The 23453-nt window shown below is 38.1% G+C and overlaps 1 protein-coding gene across 1 annotated transcript in view; it reads left to right on the top strand.

The window, feature by feature from the left end:
- The window catches only part of LOC102860280 (spermatogenesis-associated protein 6-like), a 137071-nt gene that overhangs the window by 68174 nt on the left and 45444 nt on the right, over positions 1 to 23453 (top strand). Inside the window, exon 7 of the mRNA XM_006879802.1 lies at positions 6263 to 6338. Coding sequence (XP_006879864.1) covers positions 6263 to 6338 — 76 coding nt within the window. The remainder of the gene's footprint in view (positions 1 to 6262; positions 6339 to 23453) is intronic.

Below are 23453 nucleotides of genomic sequence, written 5' to 3'. Positions count from 1 at the left end.
CCCAAAAAAGATCCCCTTTTAAAAAATTACCTTACCATATTTTTATCAAAGAACTTGCCCTTAAATAAGACATAGACAAATATCATAGATGGAAATGATTAAGTTTTGTAGAAAAAAGTTTTGTTGAGGTGTGTCTGTAAGTATACACTGGATATATCTTAGATAGGTTTCCACAAATGGATTTTGGCCTCATTCACCCTTATTTGATAACCTGAAAATGTTACTTTTGATCATATTTGCCTAATAAAGATATAAGTTATGGTTGAGAAATCTTAGAGGGAATTTAGTAGTGCCTAGGTTATGGAAAATAAGAAGTACTTTGTGGCTAAGTTTGAAAGGATTGAGTGTCCCTTGTCGCTGATACATACCCAGATACAGGCTGTATGTGGGACAGGACTGATCCTTTGGTAAATGGAGTCAATGCCTATACTTGTCCTGGTCTCATATTGCCAACCCCTCATGAAACTGGGTGACAGGATGGTGTTGGTGTGAGAGCACATTGTTTGGGCCCAGCAAGATTCCCACACATTCAGTTGTACCTTTCTCATTCAGCTTTACCTTTCACATCTGATAAGCAAGGGAAACTTAATCTCTCTCTGCCTTCAGATCTCACACCAGCTCAGCAATGTCTGCACCAGTGAGATTTAGATCTGCACCAGTGAGAGATTCTGACAAAACACGATGGTAAAGTGCAGTGTGCATGTTGCAGTGTGCTGGTTTTGCCTGTCTTTGTAGCTTGTCTAGCACAAGGTACACAGACATGTACCCCACCTAGGTGGAGCCAACTGAAGGTTAAGGACTTTTTCCAGGGAAGGATAAAGCAAATTCTTCCTCTATTGAAAAAGTGGTTTGCAGAGCAAGGAAGGAATCCTACCAGGAGAAGAGCTGCTTTAGAAACTTGAAAACAGGGCTGTGAAGATCTGCTGATGAGAACCAATTCTGTCAGCAGGTCCTAAGAAGAGTTAAAAATAACTCTGTGGACAGAAAAAAAAATTAAAATTGAACATGAGAGAAGTATTGGTATAGGACACTTATAATAGCATGAAAGAGTTGATGTGGCATGCAATAATATGTTGTTGTTCTTCTTAGGTGCCTTCGAGTTGAGTATGACTCATAGCGACCCTATGAACAAAAGATCTGAACCCTGTTCTAGATTGCACCATCTTCACCCTTCCTGACACACAAGAGCTCCTTGCAGCCATCACTGTGTCAGTCAGTCCACCTGGTTGAGGGCCTTCCTCTTCTTCTCTACCTTTCCAATCATCACCTTTCTTGGGATAGGCAACAAATATGGACCTCTTCCAAACTATTGGCCAGACAGTTGTCCTCCAAATTTCCTGGCATAGACTGCTGAGTGCATCCAAGGCTGCATCTCTTAATTGAAACAAGTCAATTTGTATTCCATTGATTCCTGGGGCCTCATTTTTTGCCAAAGTCTTCAATTCAGCCTCTAATTCATTCTTTATTACCATTGATTCCAATTCATATTGTACTTCCTGAAATTTCTCAGTGTCAATCAGTTCTATCTTGTATAGTGATTCTGTATATTTCCTCCATCTTGTTTTGATGCTTTCTGGGTCATTCAATATATTGCCTATAGCATCTCTCAGTATTGTGACACAAGGCTTAAATTTGTTTTTTCCGTTCTCTCAGCTTGAGAAATGCAGAGTGAGTTCTTCCCTTATTATTCTCCAGTTTCAGCTCTCAGCACACTCCATTATAATGCTTTGCTTTGTCTTCTTGAGTTGCCCTTTGAAATCTTCTGTTCAGCTCTTTTACTTTGACAAGTTTTTCTTTTGTTTTGGCTTCTTGATACCCCAGTGCAATTTTTAGAGTCTCTTCTGACACCTATTTTTGTTTTTTCTTTCTCCTTTTGCTTTCTTCATGGATGATATCCTTGATATCATACCACAACTTATCTGGTCTTATAGTCATTGATGTTTACTGTTGAGTTGGAACCAACTCATAGGCATTTAATCACACGAGAGATTGCCCACATTTCTCCTCATAGAGCCCAGCCTCCCTGATAATCTGCTCTGCATACAGATTGAAAAGATATGGAGACAGCATGCATCCCTGGCGTACACCCTTCCCAATTTTGAACCATGCAGTGTTACCCTGCTCTGTTCTGATGACTGCCTCTTGGTCTAAGTATAGGTTTCACATTAGCACGATTAAATGTTCTGGGATTCCCATTTTTCTCAGATTCAGCCACAGTTTGTTATGATCCACACAGTCAAACACCTTTGCATAATCAAAGAAACACAAACATTCTTCTGGTATTCCCTGCTTTCAGCTAAGATCCATTTAACATCAGCTACAATATCCCTAGTACCACAACCCCTTCTAAACCCAGCCTGGACTTCCAGCAGTTCTCTGCTGATGTACTGTTCCAGTCCTTTTTGGATAGTCCTCAGCAGAATCTTGCTTGCATGTGAAATCAATAGTGTTCTGTAGTTTCCACACTCAGTTGGATCACCCTTCTTTGGAATGGGAACAAATATAGATCTCTTCCAGTCAGTTGGCCAAGTGGGTGTTCTCCAGATTTCTTGGCACAACTTGGTGAGCACATCCAGGACAGCATCTGTTAGCTGAAATATGTCAATTGGTATACCATCTATTTCTGGGGCCTTATTTTTTGCCATTTCCTTCAAAGCAGCTTGAACTTCCTCCTTCATCACCATAGGCTCTTGCTCAAATGTTATTTCATTGAATTCTTCTGTATCTGCCAATTCCTTTCGATACAATGACTCAGTATATTCCTTCCATCTTCCTTTAAAACCCCCTGGATCATTTAATATTCTGCCTACAGCATCCTTGATTATAGCAACTCGAGGTTTGAATTTGTTCTTCAGTTTCTTGAGCTTAAGAAATGCTGAACGAGTTCATCCCTTTTGATTTTCCGACTCTAGCTCCTCACACATTTCATTGTAACATTTTACTTTGTTGTTCGGAGCTGCCTTTTGGAATCTTCTGTTCAGGTCTTTAGTATCTTAAATTCTTCCTTATACTTTGGCTTCTCTATGCTCCAGTGCATTCTTTAGAGTTTCTTCTGACATCCATTTTGGCCTTTTCTTCCACTTCTGTCTTTGTAATGACCATTTGCATTCTTCCTGGATGATACATTTGACATCCTCCAACAACTTATCTTGTCTTCGATCATTTGGAGAAGTTTTTGGATCTGCATAGGAATTTGATTCTTATCAGGTCCCATTCATCTATTTTATCTTCTCCTGGTTGGAGATTTTTAAGGATGCTTGGAAGACTGCTTATATTGTGGATTAGGACTTCTAAAGTTCTTCCAAGATTTTCTTTAATGAAGTTTATAGTCCTTGGTTTTAGTCCTAGGTCCTTGATCCACCTAGAGTTGTATTTTGTGTATAGAGTAAGGTGTGGATCTTCCTTGAGTCTTCTGCAGATAGTTTTCCAATTTTGGCAATACCATTTGATAAAAAAGGCTGTTGTTTCCCCACTTAACTGATTTTATCTCCTTGTCAAAAATCAGTTGACCATAGGTAGATGGGCTGATTTCTGGGTTCTCGGTTCTACTCCATTGATCTATGTATCTGTCATTGTACCAGTACCACACTGTTTTTAACCACTATGGCAGTGTAGTAGAGCATTTGAAATCAGAGTGTGAGATGCCTCCTAACTTTCTTCTATTTTTAAGGAATGCTTTGCTTATTCGGGGCTTCTTTCCATTCCAGATGAAACTGGAGATTGCCTTTTCCATCTTGTTGAAGAATGGGATTGGTATTTGTATTGGGATTGCATTGAACATGTAAATTGCTTTTGGTAGTAATGCCATTTTCACAATACTGAGTCTTCCTATCCATGAGCAAGGGATATTCTTCCACTTCTCCAGGTCTCTCTTTGTTTCTTGCAGTAATGTTTTGTAATTTTCTTTGAACAGGTCCTTTGTGCTTCTGGTTAGATTTAGTCCCAAGTATTTATAACCTTGTAATTAACTATTGTGAAGAATATTGTTTTTCTTAGCTTCAGCTCTGTATTCTCTTTGTGACTGTAGAGAAATCCAGCTGAATTTTGTATGTTGCTCTTGTATCCTGCTACATTGCTAAATTGGTCAGCTATGTCCAATAGTTTTCTTGCTGAGTCTAAGTATACTATCATATCATCTGCATAGAGAGATAATTTTACCTCTTCTTTGCCAATTTGGATACCTCTTATGCTCTTGTCTTAATTGCTATTGCTGAGACTTCCAATACAATATTGAATAAGAGAGGTGATAGTGGGCATCCTTGCCTAGTTCCTGTTCTTATAATGAATGCCTTTAACCTCTCTCCATTGAGAACAATGTTGACTTTCGCATTTGCATAAATAGTTTTTACTATGTTGAAGAAATTCCCCTCTAACTATTTTGCTTAGTGTTTTAATCAGGAAAGGGTGTTGGATTTTTGTCAAAGGACTTTTCTGCACCAATTGATAGAATCATGTGGTTCTTCTTTGTTTTGGTTATGTGATGAATTACATTAATTATTTTTCTTATGTTGAACCATCCTTGCATACCTGTTATGGATCCCACTTGGTCAAGGTGAATTATTTCTTTGATGTACTGTTGGAAGTATTTTATTTAGGATTTTTGCATCTATGTTCATAACAGATATTGGCCTATAGTTTTCTATTTTGGTAGTGTCCTTTCCTGGCTTTGGTATCAAGGATATGTTTGCTTCATAGAATGAGTCTGGGAGAATTCCATCTTTTTCTATTTTCTGAAGTAGTTTATGTAGAATTGGTGACAGTTCTGTGAATGTTTGATAAAATTCACTTGTAAACCATCTGGTCTTGTATGGTTTGTGTCAGTTTAGTATTTTCCGACTTTCAAATAAAAAGGAAGTAATTGAAGAGAATACAGCTTGGGCCATTCAAAAATGGCCCAAACAGTACATAGATAAGAAACTGCCAGAGTTCAAGCAAGATTTACAAGAGGCTATGATTGTCATTGCTTATGTCAGATGGATCCTGGCTGAAAAGAAACAATATCAGAAGAATGCCTATTTATATTTTATTAAGGCATAGTTGTTTGAGTGGATCAGAACAAATTATGGCTAACATTGAGAAATATGGAAGTCCCAGATAACTTAATTGTGCTCATGTGAAAGTAGTACAAACAGAGCAAGTTGATAGTACATGGTTTAAGATTAAGAAAGCTATCCTCCAGGGTTGTATTCTGTCTCCATACCTGTTCAGTCTGCATGCTGAGCAAATTACTCAAGAAGCTGAATTCCATGTGGAAAAATGACATAACCTTGCTTGCTGAAAGTGAGGATGACTTGAAGCACTTGCTGCAGAAGATCAGGAAATATGGCCTTCAATATGACTTACATCTTAATGTGAAAAAAGAAAAATTCTTACCATTGGACCAATAGAAAACATCATGATAAATGGAGCAAATATTAAAGTTATCAACAATTTCATCTGACTTGGATTCACAATCAACACACTTGGTGCCAGCCAGTCAGGAGATTAGGAGATATATTGCATTGGGAAAGTCTATAGTCAGTGACTTCTCCAAATACTTGAGAAGACATGATAGCAATTTGAAGACTAAGGTGCATCAAATTCAGGCCATGGTCTTTTCAGCCATTTGTTATGCATCTGAGAGCTGGACAATGAATAAGGATTATAGAAGAATTGATGCTTAGACTGCCAAAAGAACATATCTTGGAGAAAGTGTAGCCAGATTGCTCCTTGGAGGCAAAGATGATAAGCTTTGTCTTCATACTTCAGATATATTGTTAGGAGAAGCTTTTTCTTGGAGAAGGACATCATACTTGGAAAAATGGAAGGTCTGAGAAAGAGATGAAGACTTTCAACCAGATGACTGCTGTAGTGAGCTCAGGTGTGCCAGGAAGTGTGAAGATGGCACAGAACAGGATTCAGATATGTTGTTCATAGGGTCACTATCCCTCATACTGGACTCGATGACACCCAGTAATAACAATATAGCTTGGTCCAGCACACCTTAGTCTTTAAAAATGACATCATTGACCTTTAGCACTTTGGAGAGGTCCTTGGCAGCAGATTTTGAAGCAGTTGTTGTTTGCCATGAAGGCAGAACTGACTGATAAGTGACCTTTCAGCGAGTTTTCTGAGGCAGTATGTCACACAGGAGGAGACTGTGCATCCCTTCTCTAGCAGTGCAGCTACTTGGCCGATTTAAACTGTGTGCCTTTCCGTTTCAGCACAGATTTTTTTACCACAAAACCTCAAGATAGTAATGAATAAATTTCCTTTATTATAGAATATTTATGCTTTATTTTTTATATCCTTTTCCAGATCATTCTCATCATGGCTGCTACAGAACGAAGGATTATAAGGTGTGTGGAATAGATAATAAATTAATGAATTATAGTTGTCCTGATGTTCGGACTAGACCATAAATACATTCCATTTATATATTGTCTGACTGAAATACTTATTTAGCTATTATATGAAATAATACTTGTCATATCAAAATTAATTATTTTGGCTGTTTTGTCTAATGGGAGAAGGAGCTATTCATTCAATATCTTCCTATAAATATTTTATGTTTTATCATTCAGTTAGTTAATTATTTGTGTATGTGTGTTTAAGAGTAAGGGGTTGATTGTTACTTTTAATAATGTAGTGATTTTTCTAAATTTAAGTCACAGAGCATCATAATTTTTGCCATAACAACACACCATTTATATTCTTTTTTAAAAATGGACTTTTTATTTCTCTGATCATTGTAAATGAAAAATCAGTAGCACATGCTTCAAGTGAATTTTAATCCTTAGATGTATAGTCTAAATCTTAGATAGATGGCTTTTGTTTGCTAAGGGCTCTCAGGGATGCTATTGTTAAAAAAAAAAAAAAAAAGGAAAAGCAATGGTATATGTAAAAGATGTATCAACAGCTGAGTGAGGATTGCTTCTTGAAGTAAACAGGAAAGATTGAAAATGAAAAGATAGTTCTCTTTTTTTCTCATGTGATTCAGTGTTTTTTAGTGTAAGACTACATACCAAATGAATTAATTGTATGTATCATATACAATTTTGTGTACTGCATAAAACCATCTGTCATCCCACCACCAGTTCAAACCCTACCTCTTCTAAACTATTGTCACATAGTTTGTCCTTCTGTCTCTATGTGGAATCTTCTTGATAATGCTTAAGTATAAGCAAAAACATAGCTTTCCTCAAATTACACACACACACACACGGAAGCCATTTATTTTGTATTCACAGACACTCATAATTATTTGAATGTTACAAGAAACATGGAATAATTAAATAATGACTCTCAAGCCTCTGTGTGATTAAGGTCTTAAGATCTAACAGAATGTCAGAATATTATAAAAATTCACCTGAGGGCTACTAAATTGAAATTGCTAAGAATGATGGAATGATGACTGGAACGTTCTATTATTAGTAGTTTCTAGGTGATTCTTATGAAGCTCATTTGCCAGCTTTCCAACTGTTAGCATTTGAGAACTGCACATAAGGAGATGTACTGGTTAGTCCAGGAGTTGGGCTGCCAACCTAAAGGCAGATGGTTCAATTTCCAGCTGCTCCTCTGGAGAAAGATGGAGAAAGTCTTTCTGAACAAAGTCTCCTCCCATACACTTATAGGCTCTGAAAACCCACTGGAGTGTCAGTTATGAGTTCTGTCTCAAAAGTACAAAATAAGAACTGTAGACTATAGGAATCCTGGTGTGGCTGTGTATTAGGCATTGGGCCTAATGAAAGGTTGATGGACTGAATTTACTAGCTGCTTCAATCTGTTTCTGTAAAGATTTGTTGTTGTTGTTGTTGTTGTTGTTAAGTGCCATTGAGTCAAGTAAGACTAATAGAGACCCTATGAACAAAGATCTGGACCCTGCTCTACCGTGCGCCATCTTCACACTACCTGACACACAAGGAAGAGCCTGTTGCAGTAGTCACCATGTCAATCCACCTGGCTTTGGGACCACTCTACTCTACCCTATAGGGTTGCTCTGAGGCATATTCCACTCAGTGGCAGTATCTTTTTAAGTGTAGATCATGAGTATAGTATTTATCTATAAAGAGCTCCCTCCTATACAGTGTTTGTATATAATTATTCCTTCTTTAAGTCTGTCCTTATAAGAGTGTAGATTTAGTGTAATTCATATAGTCTCATGTCATTCTAGTTTGGAGAATTTGCTGAAATATATATACTTAAAGACTGGTATATATAATGTATACAGGGGGCGAGCAAGTATATACACAGAAAAAGTAAAAAGAACAATCTCTGTCCTGTGTGGAGTCCAGTGCAACTGCCTTAGTTTTTCTACCTAAGGGACAAAACTGTTTTCATACATTTCTATAAAAGTATACTCTATACTATAAAGTTAAATATTTATTTTCGTCTTTCTTTACAACATTGTTTAACATCTGCATCTTGTGCTTTATAAATTCCAGGATGACAGTGACATCTTTAATCTTGCTTATTGGTAATTACTAGTATTTAGAATATTGTCTAGCATAATAAATATTCAGAATTATATATGTGTAAAATGCGTAACTGATTAAAAAAAACCACCCAAATAAACCAAATATATAAAAATACAGGATGATTAAAAGGGATAAAGTGTATGAAAGACTAATTTGTATTTTGTGATAACTCCAGGAAAAGTGTATAGACATAGAATTCTCTTTTCTAAATGAATTCTTTGGAAGAACTCTTTTTCCACCCATTTTTATTTTCTTTTATTCCAATTTGTGGATTTTCAGTTTTAGGATTAGAATAGAAATTGGTCTTCAGTACTGCCTTTAAAGGGCAATTGCAGATAAGTGAGCTCACAGGATTACTTTAGTAACAAGTAGATTTGCATGTTGTTGTTGAATCGAGCATGATTCATAGCGACCATATGAACAGAAGACCTGAAGCCTTTCTGTAACTAATGTCATTTCTCCAAGTTCATCGAGTTTCCAGAGGCATGTGGTTTAGGATGTCCTTCCTACTTCGAAACCTGTCTTAAACTGGGAGCTCCACCAAACACTGTCCACTATGGGCAACCATTATAGCATTTGTTACCCAAGGGGCACAAGGTTCAGCATCACAGCAAACCCAGATTCCCTCACTACAGCGAATTAACAGAAGAGTGCTGTACAACTTGGAAGAATATTCCTACAAAATATGACACCTTTGAGGGTCGGGTGGAATGTCTGGTTATTTGTTTAGTTGTTGTTGCTGTTATGTGCCATCAAGTCACCTGTGACTCATAGCAACCCTATGTACAACAGCCCTAAACCGTGCTCTATCCTGTGCCAATCCAACACACCTACCTCTGTTACCCCTGTCAGTGAATCAGTCCACCTCATAGAGGGTCTTCCTCTCCTGTGCTGTCTCTATACCCTCTCAAGTGTGGCATCCCTCTCCAAGGACTGGCCCCTCCTTGCAGCATGTCCAGAGTATATCAGATGAAGCTTTAGAATCCTTGCTTCCAAGGAGGAGCCTGGTTTAACCCTCTGTAGGATAAACCTGTTCATTTTCTTAGCAGTCCATGGTAGATTCAATACTCTTCAACACCACAGCTCAGAGCATCAGTTATCCTACTATCATCCCTAGTCATTGTCCAGCTCTCTGACGCATAGCAAGTGATTGCAAAGACCATGGACTGTATCAGGCACACTTTAGTCTCCAGACTGGCATCATTGCTCTTCAGTTTGGAGAAGTCTCTAACAGCAGACTTTCCAATCATAATACATCTTTTAATTTCTTGTCTGCTGATGACAAGAGTGTTGCTTGTGGAGTCAAGCAACCTGAAGCTGTTAACAATCTCAATCTTTCACCAACTATCATGATGCTGCCAATTGGCCAGTTGTTGAGAATCTTTTCTTGATATTGAGCCTCAATCCATATTGAAGGCTGCAGTCCTTGACCTTCTGCAGTTTCAAAGACTCTGCAGTCCTCCTCAGTTTCAGTAAGCAGGGTTGTGTTACCTGCATAAAGCAGATTGTTGATGAATCTTCCTCCAATCATGATGTTTCTCCTCATACAGCCCAGCCTCCCAGATAATGAACAATTCCAAACAATTATGTTGCAGCCCACAAAATTTCAGCTGTTCCATTAGACATTATAAAAATTAAATGGGTTCAGGATTTTTAAAACTGTACCACAGTTTTTCTATCCATTTGTGTTTTGGGGTTTTTTGTTTTTGTTTTTGTTTTTTATTTTGGTAGGCAGTTGGGCTGCTTCCATCTCTTTGCTGTTGTGATTAACACTGCAGTAAACATGGGTTTGTGTATATCTATTTGAGCTGTGGTCCTGCCTTCTTTAGTGTATATTCCTAGTAGTGGTATTTCTTGGACAAATGGAATTTCTATTTCTAACGTTTTGAGTTGGAATTCCATTTGTACAATGTACAGTGCATTTGTGCAGTGCAAATCTTTTGCATTGTTTCAAAAACTATACTGTTAGATTATGCTTTCTTATGTTGAAAACTTGCACATTGGAGGTAACTTCACTCTTGCATTCCTGACTGGAATCACTTCTGATCTTCTTACATTCTTTAATTACAAACTTATTATCAATAATCACAAATATCCAATTATTTTCTAGATTAGTATGTAGACATTTATATTGAAGTACATATTACAAATAAGTAGTGCTAAGCCAAAGGTTTCACATTACTGGAGATTTGAATCTACCAGTGGCTCTGGGGGAGAATGACGGATAGTCTTCTCCTGTTAGGATTTATAGCTTTGGAAACTTCATGGATGGTTTTTATAAGGTGGAACCAACACGTTAGTAATGAGATTGTGTGGGTTTTGGTTGGTTTTTGTTTTGACCAAAGAATTTCTTTTCCTTTGAAGTTAAATCAATTTCAGGAAAAAGAAAAGTTTTGTCTATTTGAAAGAAATTGTTATTATCTTTTAGCATTCTCCTTTATCTAATACTGTCTTGTAAATTTATCTTTTTTATTTTCAGGATAAAATTATTGACTATGTTAGGGACATAGTTGCCTTTTTACTTATTTTATTTAGATTGTTGATTTATTGAGGGAAGGAGAACAGGTACAAATATAGAGCCTAGTTAGGCAGTTAAACTACCTAAGCGAGAACTCAATTTTTTGTGTACAGGAGGAGGAAGACCCTGGATGAGATTAATTGACACAGTGGCCAAGGCAATAGGTGTGTCAGAGATAGTGAGATGGACTCAGGGAAGGACAGAGATCAGAGCTAGTGTGCATCAGGTTGCTCTGAGTCACAGGCAGCTCGACAGTACATAACAACACTGGACAGCCATGTCCTATATGGTCTGCCCCTCTGACCACCAAATATCTCTGTATTTCTTTCCCCACATGATACAAAGTTTAGATTTAAAGAATATTGAATGGAATTCATACCTTACTTAGAAGGATGCCAGAATATATTATGCTACTGAAAATTCTACTATGTCAAGAACTACAGCAACAACAAAAATGAGCTAAACGTAATAAATGGCTTCTACCCTTATGGAAATTTACTGCTAGGAAGAAGATATTTATAAAATCATTAGAATCAATTAAGCTTTGAACTGTGATAAATATCTGAGTGTTTTGAGATTATATACTGAGGGCTTTTGAGATTATATGCTAAGGAAATAGGACCTGGCCAAGAAAAATGGAAAAGGTGTCTTGAGAAATAGTTATTAACACTGTTAAGTTAAGTAGGGCATTTATTGAATGAGAAGGGGAAAGAAAGCATGTTCAGATTTAAAAGGCAAAATGGCATTTATAAAGATTCATTCAGTGTCTTGAATAACTGAAAAAAAACCATTCAAATTAGTAAATGTATAATATAAACTGAAGCTTGAGAAGCAGGTAGGAATAAACATTTTTGAGGCCATTAAGACTTTTGATTAGTACCCTAATTAAAATGGGGAGTATATGTAATTGTTTGAAACATTTCAGGTGACATGATTAGATTTGTACATTGAAAAGATCACTCTGAATTAGGCTAAGATAAGAGTAGAGACTGATAGTGAAAGTCAGTGTACACTAACTTTGTAAGTAAACCAGTATAAAAGAAAAAAGGAAAAGTTTATTTAAAAAAAAAAGACCTATGGATTTGCCCCTACCTGTCCTCACCACTGCTCCCACCCTGTGCCTTCCTTGGGTCCTCATACATCTTTTATTGTGATCCTTCTCTTTCTATATGAATGATCTTATGCAGTCTTTGTCCTTATAAAACTGTGCTATTTTACTCAGAATAATGCTTTCTAGCCTCTCCCAAGTTCCATAGTGTTTTTTAAAATAGTTGCTCCTGCGTGCTGCATAGTATTCCATTGTGTGAATGTGCCACAATTTTTCAATCCCTTAGATATGGTTGGCCATTTGGGCTGTGTAAATAACCACAGGGCTGCACAGTTTGGTAGGTGGAGGGAGGAGGAGAAGAAAAGGGAAGGGACCCAGACAAAAAGACAGGATAATGATGGGCAAGGTCCAATGGTGATTGATTTTATGAATCATCATACATGAGAATGATTGTATGAAACAGTGTAAATGAAGAATAGTTGAAAAGTAATTTTTACCAAACTTTGTAAGCAAACCAATCCTTTGGCCAGAGAGCATGATGCTGTGTACGAGGGAGTTGTGTTGTGTTGTGGCGGTCTCTGGAGAAAGGCGACTCTGCCTCCAGGAGCCAGGGAAGCCACGCTTGGCCTTGGGTTGAAGGCAGCAGTGGCTTCAAGCCCAAAAGGAGAAGAAGAGGAGGAGGGAGGAGACGGCCATAATATTTCATTGTTTTTCATTGTTTTTGTTCAGACATTCCTCTAGGTCATATAGCCCTGGTGTACAAGTTGCCATCCTGAGGTCACTTGGGGTTGCTGTGAGGCTGAACACTGTGACACGGATGTGTCCAATGCGTTAATGGTTGGCTACCCAATGCGAACTGAGAGTGGGGTGGAGCTCCCCAATTAAACAAGCGTGGAAGGAGGAGTGGCATCCACTTCGATAATAGCTTGCCTCCCGGAAACCCTATGAACCTGAAGAGAGGATGAAAGGCACCCAAGCATCGAGGACTCTCCTTCATAGGGTCGCTATGAGTCGCCTGCGACTCGATGGCACTTAACAACAACAACAACAACTGGGAGGTGGTATGGTGGAAAATGTACAACAATGAATGAAAATCACAATTTTTTAAAAAAGAATAGATACTGATAGATCAGTTAGTTTATTAGTCAAAGTGAGAATTGATGGTAGCTTTAATTGGAATGGTAATAATAGAAATGGTTAGCTGTGGAAGTATTGGGCAGATATTTAGGATTAATATTTACAGAAAACTAGCCTTTATGGTTAGAAAGTAGAGAGAAGAAAGGCTTAGAGAGAGAGAAACCCAAAAAGGCAGGCTCAGTATCATGAAATTTTCTACCTAAAGTAAGATTTTATTGTTTTTGTTCAGACATTCCTCAAGATCGTATAGCCCTGGTCTACAAGTTGCCATACAATGGTAACTTGTGGTTGCTGTGAGGCTGACACTGATGTGTGTCAAATGCGTTAATGGCAGGTTACCCAATGCCGACAGAGAGTGGGGTGGAGCTCCCCGATTAAAACAAGCTTGGAAGGAGGAGTGGCATCCACTTCCGTATTAGCTTGCCTCCGGAAAACCTGTGAACCAGGAGAGAGGATGAAGGGCACCCAGGCGTCGAGGACGCTACTTCCTAGGGTCGCTATGAGTCGCCCGTGACTCGACGGCACTTAACAACAACAGCAACAACAAAGTAAGATTCAACAGAATTCCAGTTAAAAATTAATCCGTACATTTTTTGATTGTTGTTCTACATGTAGACAAAAATAGAAAAGCTCTGAAAACAGAACATTAAAAAGAGACTAATGTGTGAATGTACCATAGTTATTCTATGCATTCATTTTTGATGAGCTGTTGGGCTGCTTCCATTTCTTCACTATTGTGAATAAAACTGCAGTAAACATGGGTATGTATACATCTATTTGAATTGCAGCTCTAGTTTCTTTAGGGTATTTCCCTAGGATTGAGGTAGCTAGGTCAAATGATATTTCTACTTCCAACTTTTTGAGAGAGCACTGACTGCCTTCCATAGTAGTTGTACCATTTTACACCCTCACCAGCAGTAAATAAATGTTTCCAATCTCTCCATAACATTGCCAGCATTTGTTGTTTGCTGCCCAGTTAAACATTGCTATTGTTGCTGTGGTGAAATGATACCTCATAGTTGTTTTGATCTACATCTCTCTTATAGGTAATGGTTTTGAACATTCACACACTGAAACATTATGCAGCATTTAAAAAAATCCAATTAACTTGTAAAACACTACACACAATGTATGCGTAAGCCTGGAAGATGTTATGATGAGTGAAACATCTCAGTCCCAAAAGTACAAATACCACATAACACCCCTGTTATAAAATAAAACTAACATGGAGAGTTGGAGGGAGAAGAGAATAAGAGTAGATAATGAACACTGGGATGGAACAGATGAGTGGAAGAACTGTCTGAAGGGAGTGTATGATTAGACATGATATGTATGACAGCAATCTTAAACAAGAGATGCATTACAAAGTGGGTTTGGGGAGGAGATAAGGAGAGGGAGGGAGGAAAATGTGCAACAATGAAGAAATGAAAGACCTTCTTTAAACCTTTGTTAAAGTCACAATTTAAAAAGGAAAACAAATATCATTACAATTGGACCAGTAGACATCATAATTTTTAAAAAGTTATTAACGTTACAATATTAATAATGAATCATAGATTTCTTATTAATACAATTTAAAGCTGTGGTGGCCTAGTGGCAAGAAGCTGTGCTGTAATCCTGAAGACATGCTGTTTGAGACCCCCAGCTGCTTCTTGGGAGAAGGATAATCAATCTCCTCCCATACAATTAACTGCCTCTGAAAACCCACCAGAAGGTCAGCTATGGGTTGGTTCCATGTGATGATACACAACAACAACATCAATGTTTATGGTTTTATTTTTTAATGATAATGGCAAATATATAAGAAGCGGTTTGAAGGAGAAAATTATGAGTATAGTTTAGGTATGATGAGTTACGATGTCTGTGACATCTCAGGAATTATTTTTAGTAGAGTCACAAGCGACTCGACGGCACATAACAACAACAGTTGCATATATGAATTTTAGAGTTTAGAGGAGAAGTCTAGGTCTAAACTGAAGTATAATTATATGTAGATACATAGTAACTCAAGCTTTGAATGTGGTTTAAATTAGATTGTCATTGCAGAGAAACACAAAATAATAGGATGTTCTGTATATTAGACAGAAAGCTCTGGTGGCTTAGTGGTAAGAAGCTGCATTGCGATTCCTGAATGCATGCATTTCTAATCCACCAGCTGCTCCACAGCAGAGGATGGACAATCTCCTCCTGTGAGATTAACTGTCTCTGAAAACCCTCTGGAGTGTCAGCTCCAGCTCTACAGTGCAAAAAAACATAGGGCAGTACAAGGGGTTAAGGAATAGTAGTGTAAAAGGCTGCGATCCCCTGTTCTCCCCACCCTCCCTCCTGCCAGGTTGTAATGTAAGGAAATCTAAAAGAAAGAAGATTTTCATTTTTCACTTTTTTTTTTTTTTATCATAATTCACCTTATTTGTTATAGAAGATCTGTTCTAATTTTTTTTAACTCTTTTTTTTAATTTTTGTCTTGGCCAATGAGTCTTTTAAGAAAGTAATTTTTTAAATATTTCTTTGAAATTTTTACTAACCTTTCAAGAAATGCAGGACATTTTGTGTTGGGATGTAACCTCTGTTCATTCAAAGGCACCTTTTTAAAATGAACAGGTTTGTATGCATTAAAAAAAAATCTCCAGAATAACCATATTAATTCTGAAATAACCCATAGTGAAATTATGCTTTTTAGGTTTATAAATTTGTAGTTTAAAATTACTATAAAGGTTTGTAAGAAATTTTAACCTGACTTGGAGAGGAGCATGAACTAGTAACCTGAGAAAGATAATATTGCTTGAATGTTTTAGGCCTCCAGTCCAAAATGGTTGGCTACTTCAAATCTGATAAATCTGCAGTTCTTAAAGGATGGAAGTGATATGTCCCCGAACCAGATTTTAAGTTTTCCTTGTATTTCGACAAGTGATGCAGCGCATAGCACTGTCACACTATTGAGATGGCAATATTGGAATTTTATTATTAGACTTTGGGTCCACCTTTGGGGATTGGCTTAGTAATTTATTCTTCCTTGCTTCCCTATGAACTTTATTCTACAAATTAATGGCAAAAACTGATAAAGACAGACTATAGCATTAGTAATAAGGCAGTTTTGCACCTGGGATAAAAGGTTTCCAGTCTGATAAAAGATAAAAAGGATTCCTAAATACATTCTTTATTTCTAGGAAATAAAATAGCTCAGCACTTGAGAAGTTAACAAAAGAGAAACAGCTCATACTCAGCACCAATTCACCTCACCATCATAGTCACTGTGTAATCTGTGGAACAGAGAGAGGCTTAAGGGGCCGTCTTCTTGTTAGGCACCATTGAATTCAGTATGACTCATAGTGACCCTATGAACAACACATCTAAACCTTGTCTTATACAGTGCCATCTCACAGTCTCTGACACACTTGAGCCCATACCTTCAGTCACTGTGTCAATCCAACTGGCCAAAGGTCTTCCTCTCCTTCACTATCCCTCCACCTTTTCAAGAATAATGCTCTTCTCCAAGTAATAACCTCTCCTAGCAACAAGCCTAGAGAATGGAAGATGAAGCTTCTCCATCCTTGCCTCCAAGAAGCACTCTGACTGTACCTTCTCCAAGATATATATGTTGTTCTTTACTTCTCTTCTCCAACACCACAGTAAAAGGCATTGATTCTTCTGCCACCCATATTCACAGGCCATCTTTCATATGCATAGCAAGTGAGTGAAAAAACCATTGTCTGAATCAGACATACCTTAGTACTCAAACTATTATCATTGCTCCTCAGTAATTTGGAAAAGTCCCAGACTGCATACTTGCCCAATGCAATATGTCTCCTGACTGCTGGTACCAAGTGGTACCAAGCGAACTTAGGTTATTTCTATATTGAGGAAATTACATTATGGCAGTAAGAATATTCTTATTTCCAAAATTGTCAACTCCTAGCATTTAAAAAAAAAATCAAAATACCTGATTCTGTTGATATTAAGTAAAATTGAATTTATGACCTACTGCTGTAAGGGGAAAGTGTACAATATTGATACTTTCAGTAGTGTCTGAAAGGAGAAGGGGTTGCTGAAAAGCACATGATTTTATGGTTTGGAGATGTGAGATTCAGATTTTTCAAGGTAGCACTTTTAGTGTGGACATCTAATTATAAAAAAAGTTTATTGTATAAAAGTTAAGGGTCAGTTTATACAAAAGTTAAGGGTCAGTTTATACAAAGTGGAAACTCTTAAAATCTTGATCAGTTAACAGTTATAAGAACTTGTCTAGATGAATGGTCTATTGTTCTTAAAAGTAGACTCTTTGGCTGGTTAAGAGTAAGTTGTTCTGAGACAGGAGCTGTTTAATGACCAAAGAATCTATTGTCCAGGGAAATGAATGATTTATGGATTCTAAAGCTAAATTATGAATCAAATCAGCTTTATCTGTGCAAAGATAGAGTGGAGAAATATAGTAGTACCTTCTTTTAGAACAAAGTAACATTGTTCAGAACAATTGCTCATACACAATTCAAATTTAAGCTGAAGAAAATGGGAAAAAATTTAAAGAGCCAGTACTTCTTGAGCATGTTGTTGTTTTGTAACATCAAGTTGCAACTGACCCTTAATTGACCCTGCATGAGTTTTCACAGGCAATAAATCTCACAGAACATAAATGGTCCTTCTCCAACAGGCTGCTGGTGGGTACAAACCACATGCCTTTGAAATTGCAACTCACTTTCTTACCACTAGGCCACCAGAACTTCCTTATGTCCCACCTGGATTTATAGACTATCTCAAGAATATATTTGACCCACTAAACAATAATGACCAAAGATGAGACAAATGATGGGTTATTTCATACGTGAAGATAACAAATGGTCAAGAAGAAAGGATGAAAATGGATGTCAGAAGAAACGCTGAAACTTGTTCAAGAGAGTCTGTCTGTCATTGCTATCTAGTTGGACAGATTTATAACTGACACACAGGTGGGTTTTCAGAGACTGCAGACCACACAGGAGAATATCATCCAATAAGCAGCCATTGGATTCTAACTGCCAGCCTTTGAGTTGCCAGTGAATTGAAAGAGATGATATAGTAAGAGAGCATTATATCTTTTGTTGTATTAAGCCACTGATTTTCAAATTTTAATTTGCTACTGGTTGTTGTTTTCTGTTATATGCCATCAAGTCACCAGTGACTCATATTGACCCTGTGTATAATAGCTATGAAATCTGCCCTGTCGTGAGCCCAGCTCATCGTTTCCAACAGACCTAATCCCATGTCTTTAGTCACTGACATCCATCTCATCCAGGGTCTTCCTCTCCTTCCCTGTGCCTCCACCCTTCCAAGCACATTGTCCCTCTCCAACATCTGGTTCTTCTTGGCAATGTACCCAAAATACATGAGAGGAGCCTCAAAATCTTTGCCTTCATGGAGCAGCCTGGTTTCATCCTTTCCAGGACAGACCTGTTTGTTCTCCTGGCAGTCCACTATTTGTTCAGCACCACAATTAAAAGGCATTGATTCTTATTCTGTCATCCCTAATTATTGTCCAGCTCTTGGATGCTTAGTAAGTTGTGAAGACCGTGACCTGGATCAGGTGCACTGTAGTCTCCAGACTGACATTGTTGCTCTTTAGTACTCTAGAGAGGTCACTGAAAGCAGACTTTCCCAATGCAGTTTGTCTTTTGAGTGTTGATTGTGACTTTCTCAACAATCTCAGTCTCTTCTCTGTCCATCATAAAGCTGCTAATTGGCCCAGTGTTGGGCCAGTTGTTCTTGATGTGGAGCTGCAGCAAATGCCCTCATGTCCTCTTCAGTTTCAGCAAGCAAGGTTGTATCATCTGCATAACACAGCTTGTTGATGAGTCGTCCTCCAATACTGATGCCACATTCCTCCTCATAATGTCCAGCCTTCTGAGTGATCTGTTCTTCATATGGATTGAAAAAGTATGGAGATACAATGTATTCTTGACACACACCTTTCCTGATTTTGAACAATGCACTGTTTCCCTGCTGTGGTCTGACTACTGCTTCTTGATCCAAGTATAGGCTTTGTATGAGCACAGTTGTGTTCTGAGATAACCATTCTTCTCAAGGTTAGCTACGATTTGTTGTAATCCAGTCAAATGCCGTTGCATAGTCAATGAAACACAGATAGACAGTCCTCTGATACTCTCTGCTTTCAGCCAAGATCCATCTAATGTTCACTATGATGTCTCTAGTGCCATGGCTTCTCCTTAACCCAGCTTGCACATCTGGTAATTCTCTGCTTATGTAGTGTTCCAGTTGTTTTTGGATAATCGTCAGCAGGATCTTACTTGCATGTGTTATTAGTGATATCGTTTGATAATTTCCACACTCTCTTTGGTCACCTTTTTTTGGAATAGGAATAAATATGAGTCTTTTCTAGTCAGTTGGCCAGGTAGTTAGTTGTCCTCTTGATTTCCTGGCATAACCTGATGAGTGTCTCAAAGACAGCATCTATTTGCTGAAATATGTCAATTTATATTCCATCAGTTCCTGGGGCCTTGTTTTTTTGCCAAGTCTTTCAGAGCAGTTTGAACTTCCTCTTGCATCACCATAGGCTCTTGTGTTTCTTCTGTGTCAGCCAATTTTTTTTAGGATAGTGCCTCAATGTACTACTTCTATCTTCTTTTGATGCCTCCTGAGTCATTCAGTATTCTGCCTTCAGCATCCTTAAGGATTGTAACTGGAGAAGTGAATTTGTTCTTCAGTTCCTTCAGCGTAAGAAATGCTAAATGAGTTTATCTCTTGATTTTTCTGACTCTAGCTCTTTGCCCATATCATTATTATATGTTGCTTTGTCTCCCCATGCTGCCTTTTGAAATCTTCTGTTCAGCTCCTTAACTTCTTGATTTCTTCCTTCTACTTAGGCTTCGTGGCTTTGTAATGCAATATTCAGAATCTCTTCTGACATCCATTTTGGTCTTGTCTTGGCTTTTTACATTCTTCCTGTATGATATTCTTGATATCCTCCCAAAGCTCATCGGATCATCTCTCATTAGTGCTCAAGGCTTCAAACCTGTTCCTGAGATGGTCTTTAAATTCTGGTGGGATTAGACTCAAGGTCAAACTTTAGTTATTGTGGATTTGATTTTATTTTCTTTAGCTTCATTTTGAACTTGCATAGAAGTGATTGATGGTGTTCCACAATCATTACCTGGTCTAGTTTTCACAGCTGATATTGAACTTCTCCAATTATTTTTTCGACAGATATAGTCAATCTGGTTCTCTAATGTGCTGTCACATAGATTTATACAATATATATTCTTATCTTTAATAACATCATGCTTTTAAACTGAATGATGTCTCAGGTTTTATAGGTATGAATATTATTTGAAATAGATATTTGTTAGCTTTTTTTTAGCATGTTAAGGAAGTTCTTTTTTGAAATTTTAACTATGTATGTACATTTGCACAAATGTGTATTCAATATTATCAAATGCTTTTTAAAAATTTTATTGTGATGTGAGTGAAAGTTTAAAGAGCAGGTTGGTATTTCATTCATACATGTTTTATTTTATGACATTGAATATACTCTTCCCACCGCAGACAAAAATATTTTTGTGATTAATTAATAGATTTTATAAAGATTACCTATTATGGAAAGTTCTGGTGGCATAGATAGTAGGGGCTTACACTGCTAACCTAAGGTGGTACCTGTTTGGCAATTTGAATCTGTCAGTGGCTCCTCAGCAGAAAGATGGGTAGTCTCCTCCCATGGGATTAACAGTCTGTGAAAACCAACTAGGTCAACTACATCAGCTAGAGTCATTTCTGTCTCCACACACTAAAGTATTTTTGTATTCTTTGAATAAACTTAACTGTTTTAAGCCAAGTGCATTCTTTATCTGTCTTGTAACATTGCTGGAGTTAGATCAGTAATATTTCTACTTAATGTTATTCTATATATGAGCAATTAAGGTAGCTTATAATTACCCTTTTTTGGTTTTCTTTGAGTGTTTCTGTTTCCTTAAGGACCATTGTTCATAACCGACTGCAGTCTGTTGATTGTTGTTGTTGTTGTTGTTATGTGCCGTCGAGTCACTTCATAGCGACCCTATGTACAGCAGCCCTAAACTCCGCTCTGTCCTGTGCCAATCGCACCGTCTGACACTCCCATCCCAGTTTTCCCAGTCACTGAATCAATCCACCTCATAGAGGGAGGGCCTTCCTCTCCTGCGCTGTCCCTCCACCCTCCCAAGCATGATGTCCCTCTCTTAGGACCGGTCTCTCCTCACAACATGTCCAAAGTATGTTAGACGGAGCCTCAGAATCCTTGCCTCCAAGGAGCCACCTGGTTTAACCCTTTGCAGGACAAATCTGTTTGTTTTCCTAGCAGTCCATGGTATTCTCAGTACTCTTCTCCAGTACCACAGCTCAAAGGCATCAATTCTTCTTCTATCCTCCTTGGTCATTGTCCAACTCTCTTATGCATAACAGGTGATTGCGAAGACCATGGCCTGTATCAGATGCACCTTAGTCTCCAGAGAGACACTACTGCTCTTCAGCACTTTGGAGAGGTCCCTAACAGCAGACTTTCCCATGGCAATACGCCTTTTCATTTCCTGGCTCCTGGTGCCAGGACTGTTGACTCTGGAGCCAAGCAAACTAAAGCTGTGTACAATCTCAATCTCTTCACCATCCATCCTGATGGTGCCAGTTGGTCCAGTGGTGAGAATCTTTGTCTTCTTGACATTGAGCCTCAATCCATATTGTAGGCTGCAGTCCTTGACCCTCTGCAGCAGGTGCTTCAGGTCCTCTTCAGTTTCAGCAAGCAGGGTTGTGTCATCTGCATAATGCAGATTGTTGATAAATTGTCCACCAATCTTGACCCCACATTTCTCTTCATTAGAGCCCAGCCTCCCGGATAATCTGTTCTGCGTATAGGTTGAAAAGGTGTGGAGATAGGATGCATAGTTGATGTTTTTTATTTTTCCTTTTTTCCAGAACATTTTGTCCATCTTTTCCTTAGTCTTAAGTGAATTGTTGGGCTTTATTTGTAGCAATCTTGTAAAGCTTGAACTATGGAAGTTTTCTTTGTTTCTGCCAAAGGCTAATATGCCATGGGTCATTGACCTTGTTGCTTAACACGTTTGACTTCGCCTTAGTTTTCTCACTTTTGAAAGGTAGATAATATTGATCTCTAACTCATAGGATGGATAATCTAACTCATAGGATTAGGTATTCCTAGGTTGTCCAGATCATTTAATCCTGTGACTGCTAGTAGTAAGCTTGGTGGTTCAAACCCATCCAGAGGCACAGGCAAAAACAGACCTGTTGATTTGCTCTTAATATATCATAACCTTCAAAACGTTTTGTGAGTAGTGGGGTTGCCATAAGTGAGTGCTGGCTTGATGTAAAAAGAGCAAGGGTCATGTGGGCATGACTTTTACCAAGTTTACGAAGAAATTGTCCCCACCAGCAACACAAAACCACTTCCCAGGAGGTCAGACATGTCCTTCATGCTCCTGCACTTCTTTCTACTTATCCCATACCAATCATACAGCTTTAATGAGTCCAGAATCCAATGCAGTAGCACACAGACAACACAGAACCATATTGCGGAAGGCAATGGCTATAATTCAGGTTAGTAGCAGAATACAGTCCGGACAGCTTCCGAAATGTGCTCGTGGGTACCTGGGCTTTGAGCCTCACAGATTTAGGCCAGGTTTACAAAGTTGTCAGTCCAGCCAATATTGGCTCTATCCCCAACAGTCCTCCAACAAATATGGGCAAAATGATCATAGCTGTTGTCTAATAGTATAGCTCCATCTCATGTCAGGGCTCTGGTTCTCCACTGTGGCTGCTATGTCCGTTGCTCCCATAACAACAATAGCAAGAATGTCTATTTGTGTTTTATTGGTTACACCAAGGCATTTGACTGTATGGATCATAACAAACTGTGGCTCACATTGAGAATGAGAATCCAGGAGCACTTAATTTTGCTCATGCAAAACCCATCTCTAGATCACAAAGCTTTTGTGTGAGCAGAGGAAGGGAACACTGGATGGTTTGAAATTAGAAAAAGTGTGTGTGTTGAGGATTGTATCATTCATTTCTCTATAGATAATCAGTGTACTGAGCAAATTATTGAAGAAGCTGGGCTCTGTAGAGGAATGTGGCATCAGAATTGGAGGAAGACTCATCAATAGCCTTCATCATGCAGATGATAAAACCTTTCTTGCTGAGAGTTAGGAGGACTTGAAGTGCTTGGTGCAGGCAATCAAAGACTATTGCTTCAATATGGATTGCATCTCAATGTTAAGATAGCAAGTTCTTAACAGTGGACCTATAGGCAACATCATAATTG

Source organism: Elephantulus edwardii, unplaced genomic scaffold (assembly GCF_000299155.1).
Source record: "Elephantulus edwardii isolate Elephantulus edwardi_28Jun2011 unplaced genomic scaffold, EleEdw1.0 scaffold00005, whole genome shotgun sequence".
Taxonomy (NCBI): Eukaryota; Metazoa; Chordata; class Mammalia; order Macroscelidea; family Macroscelididae; genus Elephantulus; species Elephantulus edwardii.
This window is presented reverse-complemented; position numbering and strand designations above follow the sequence as displayed.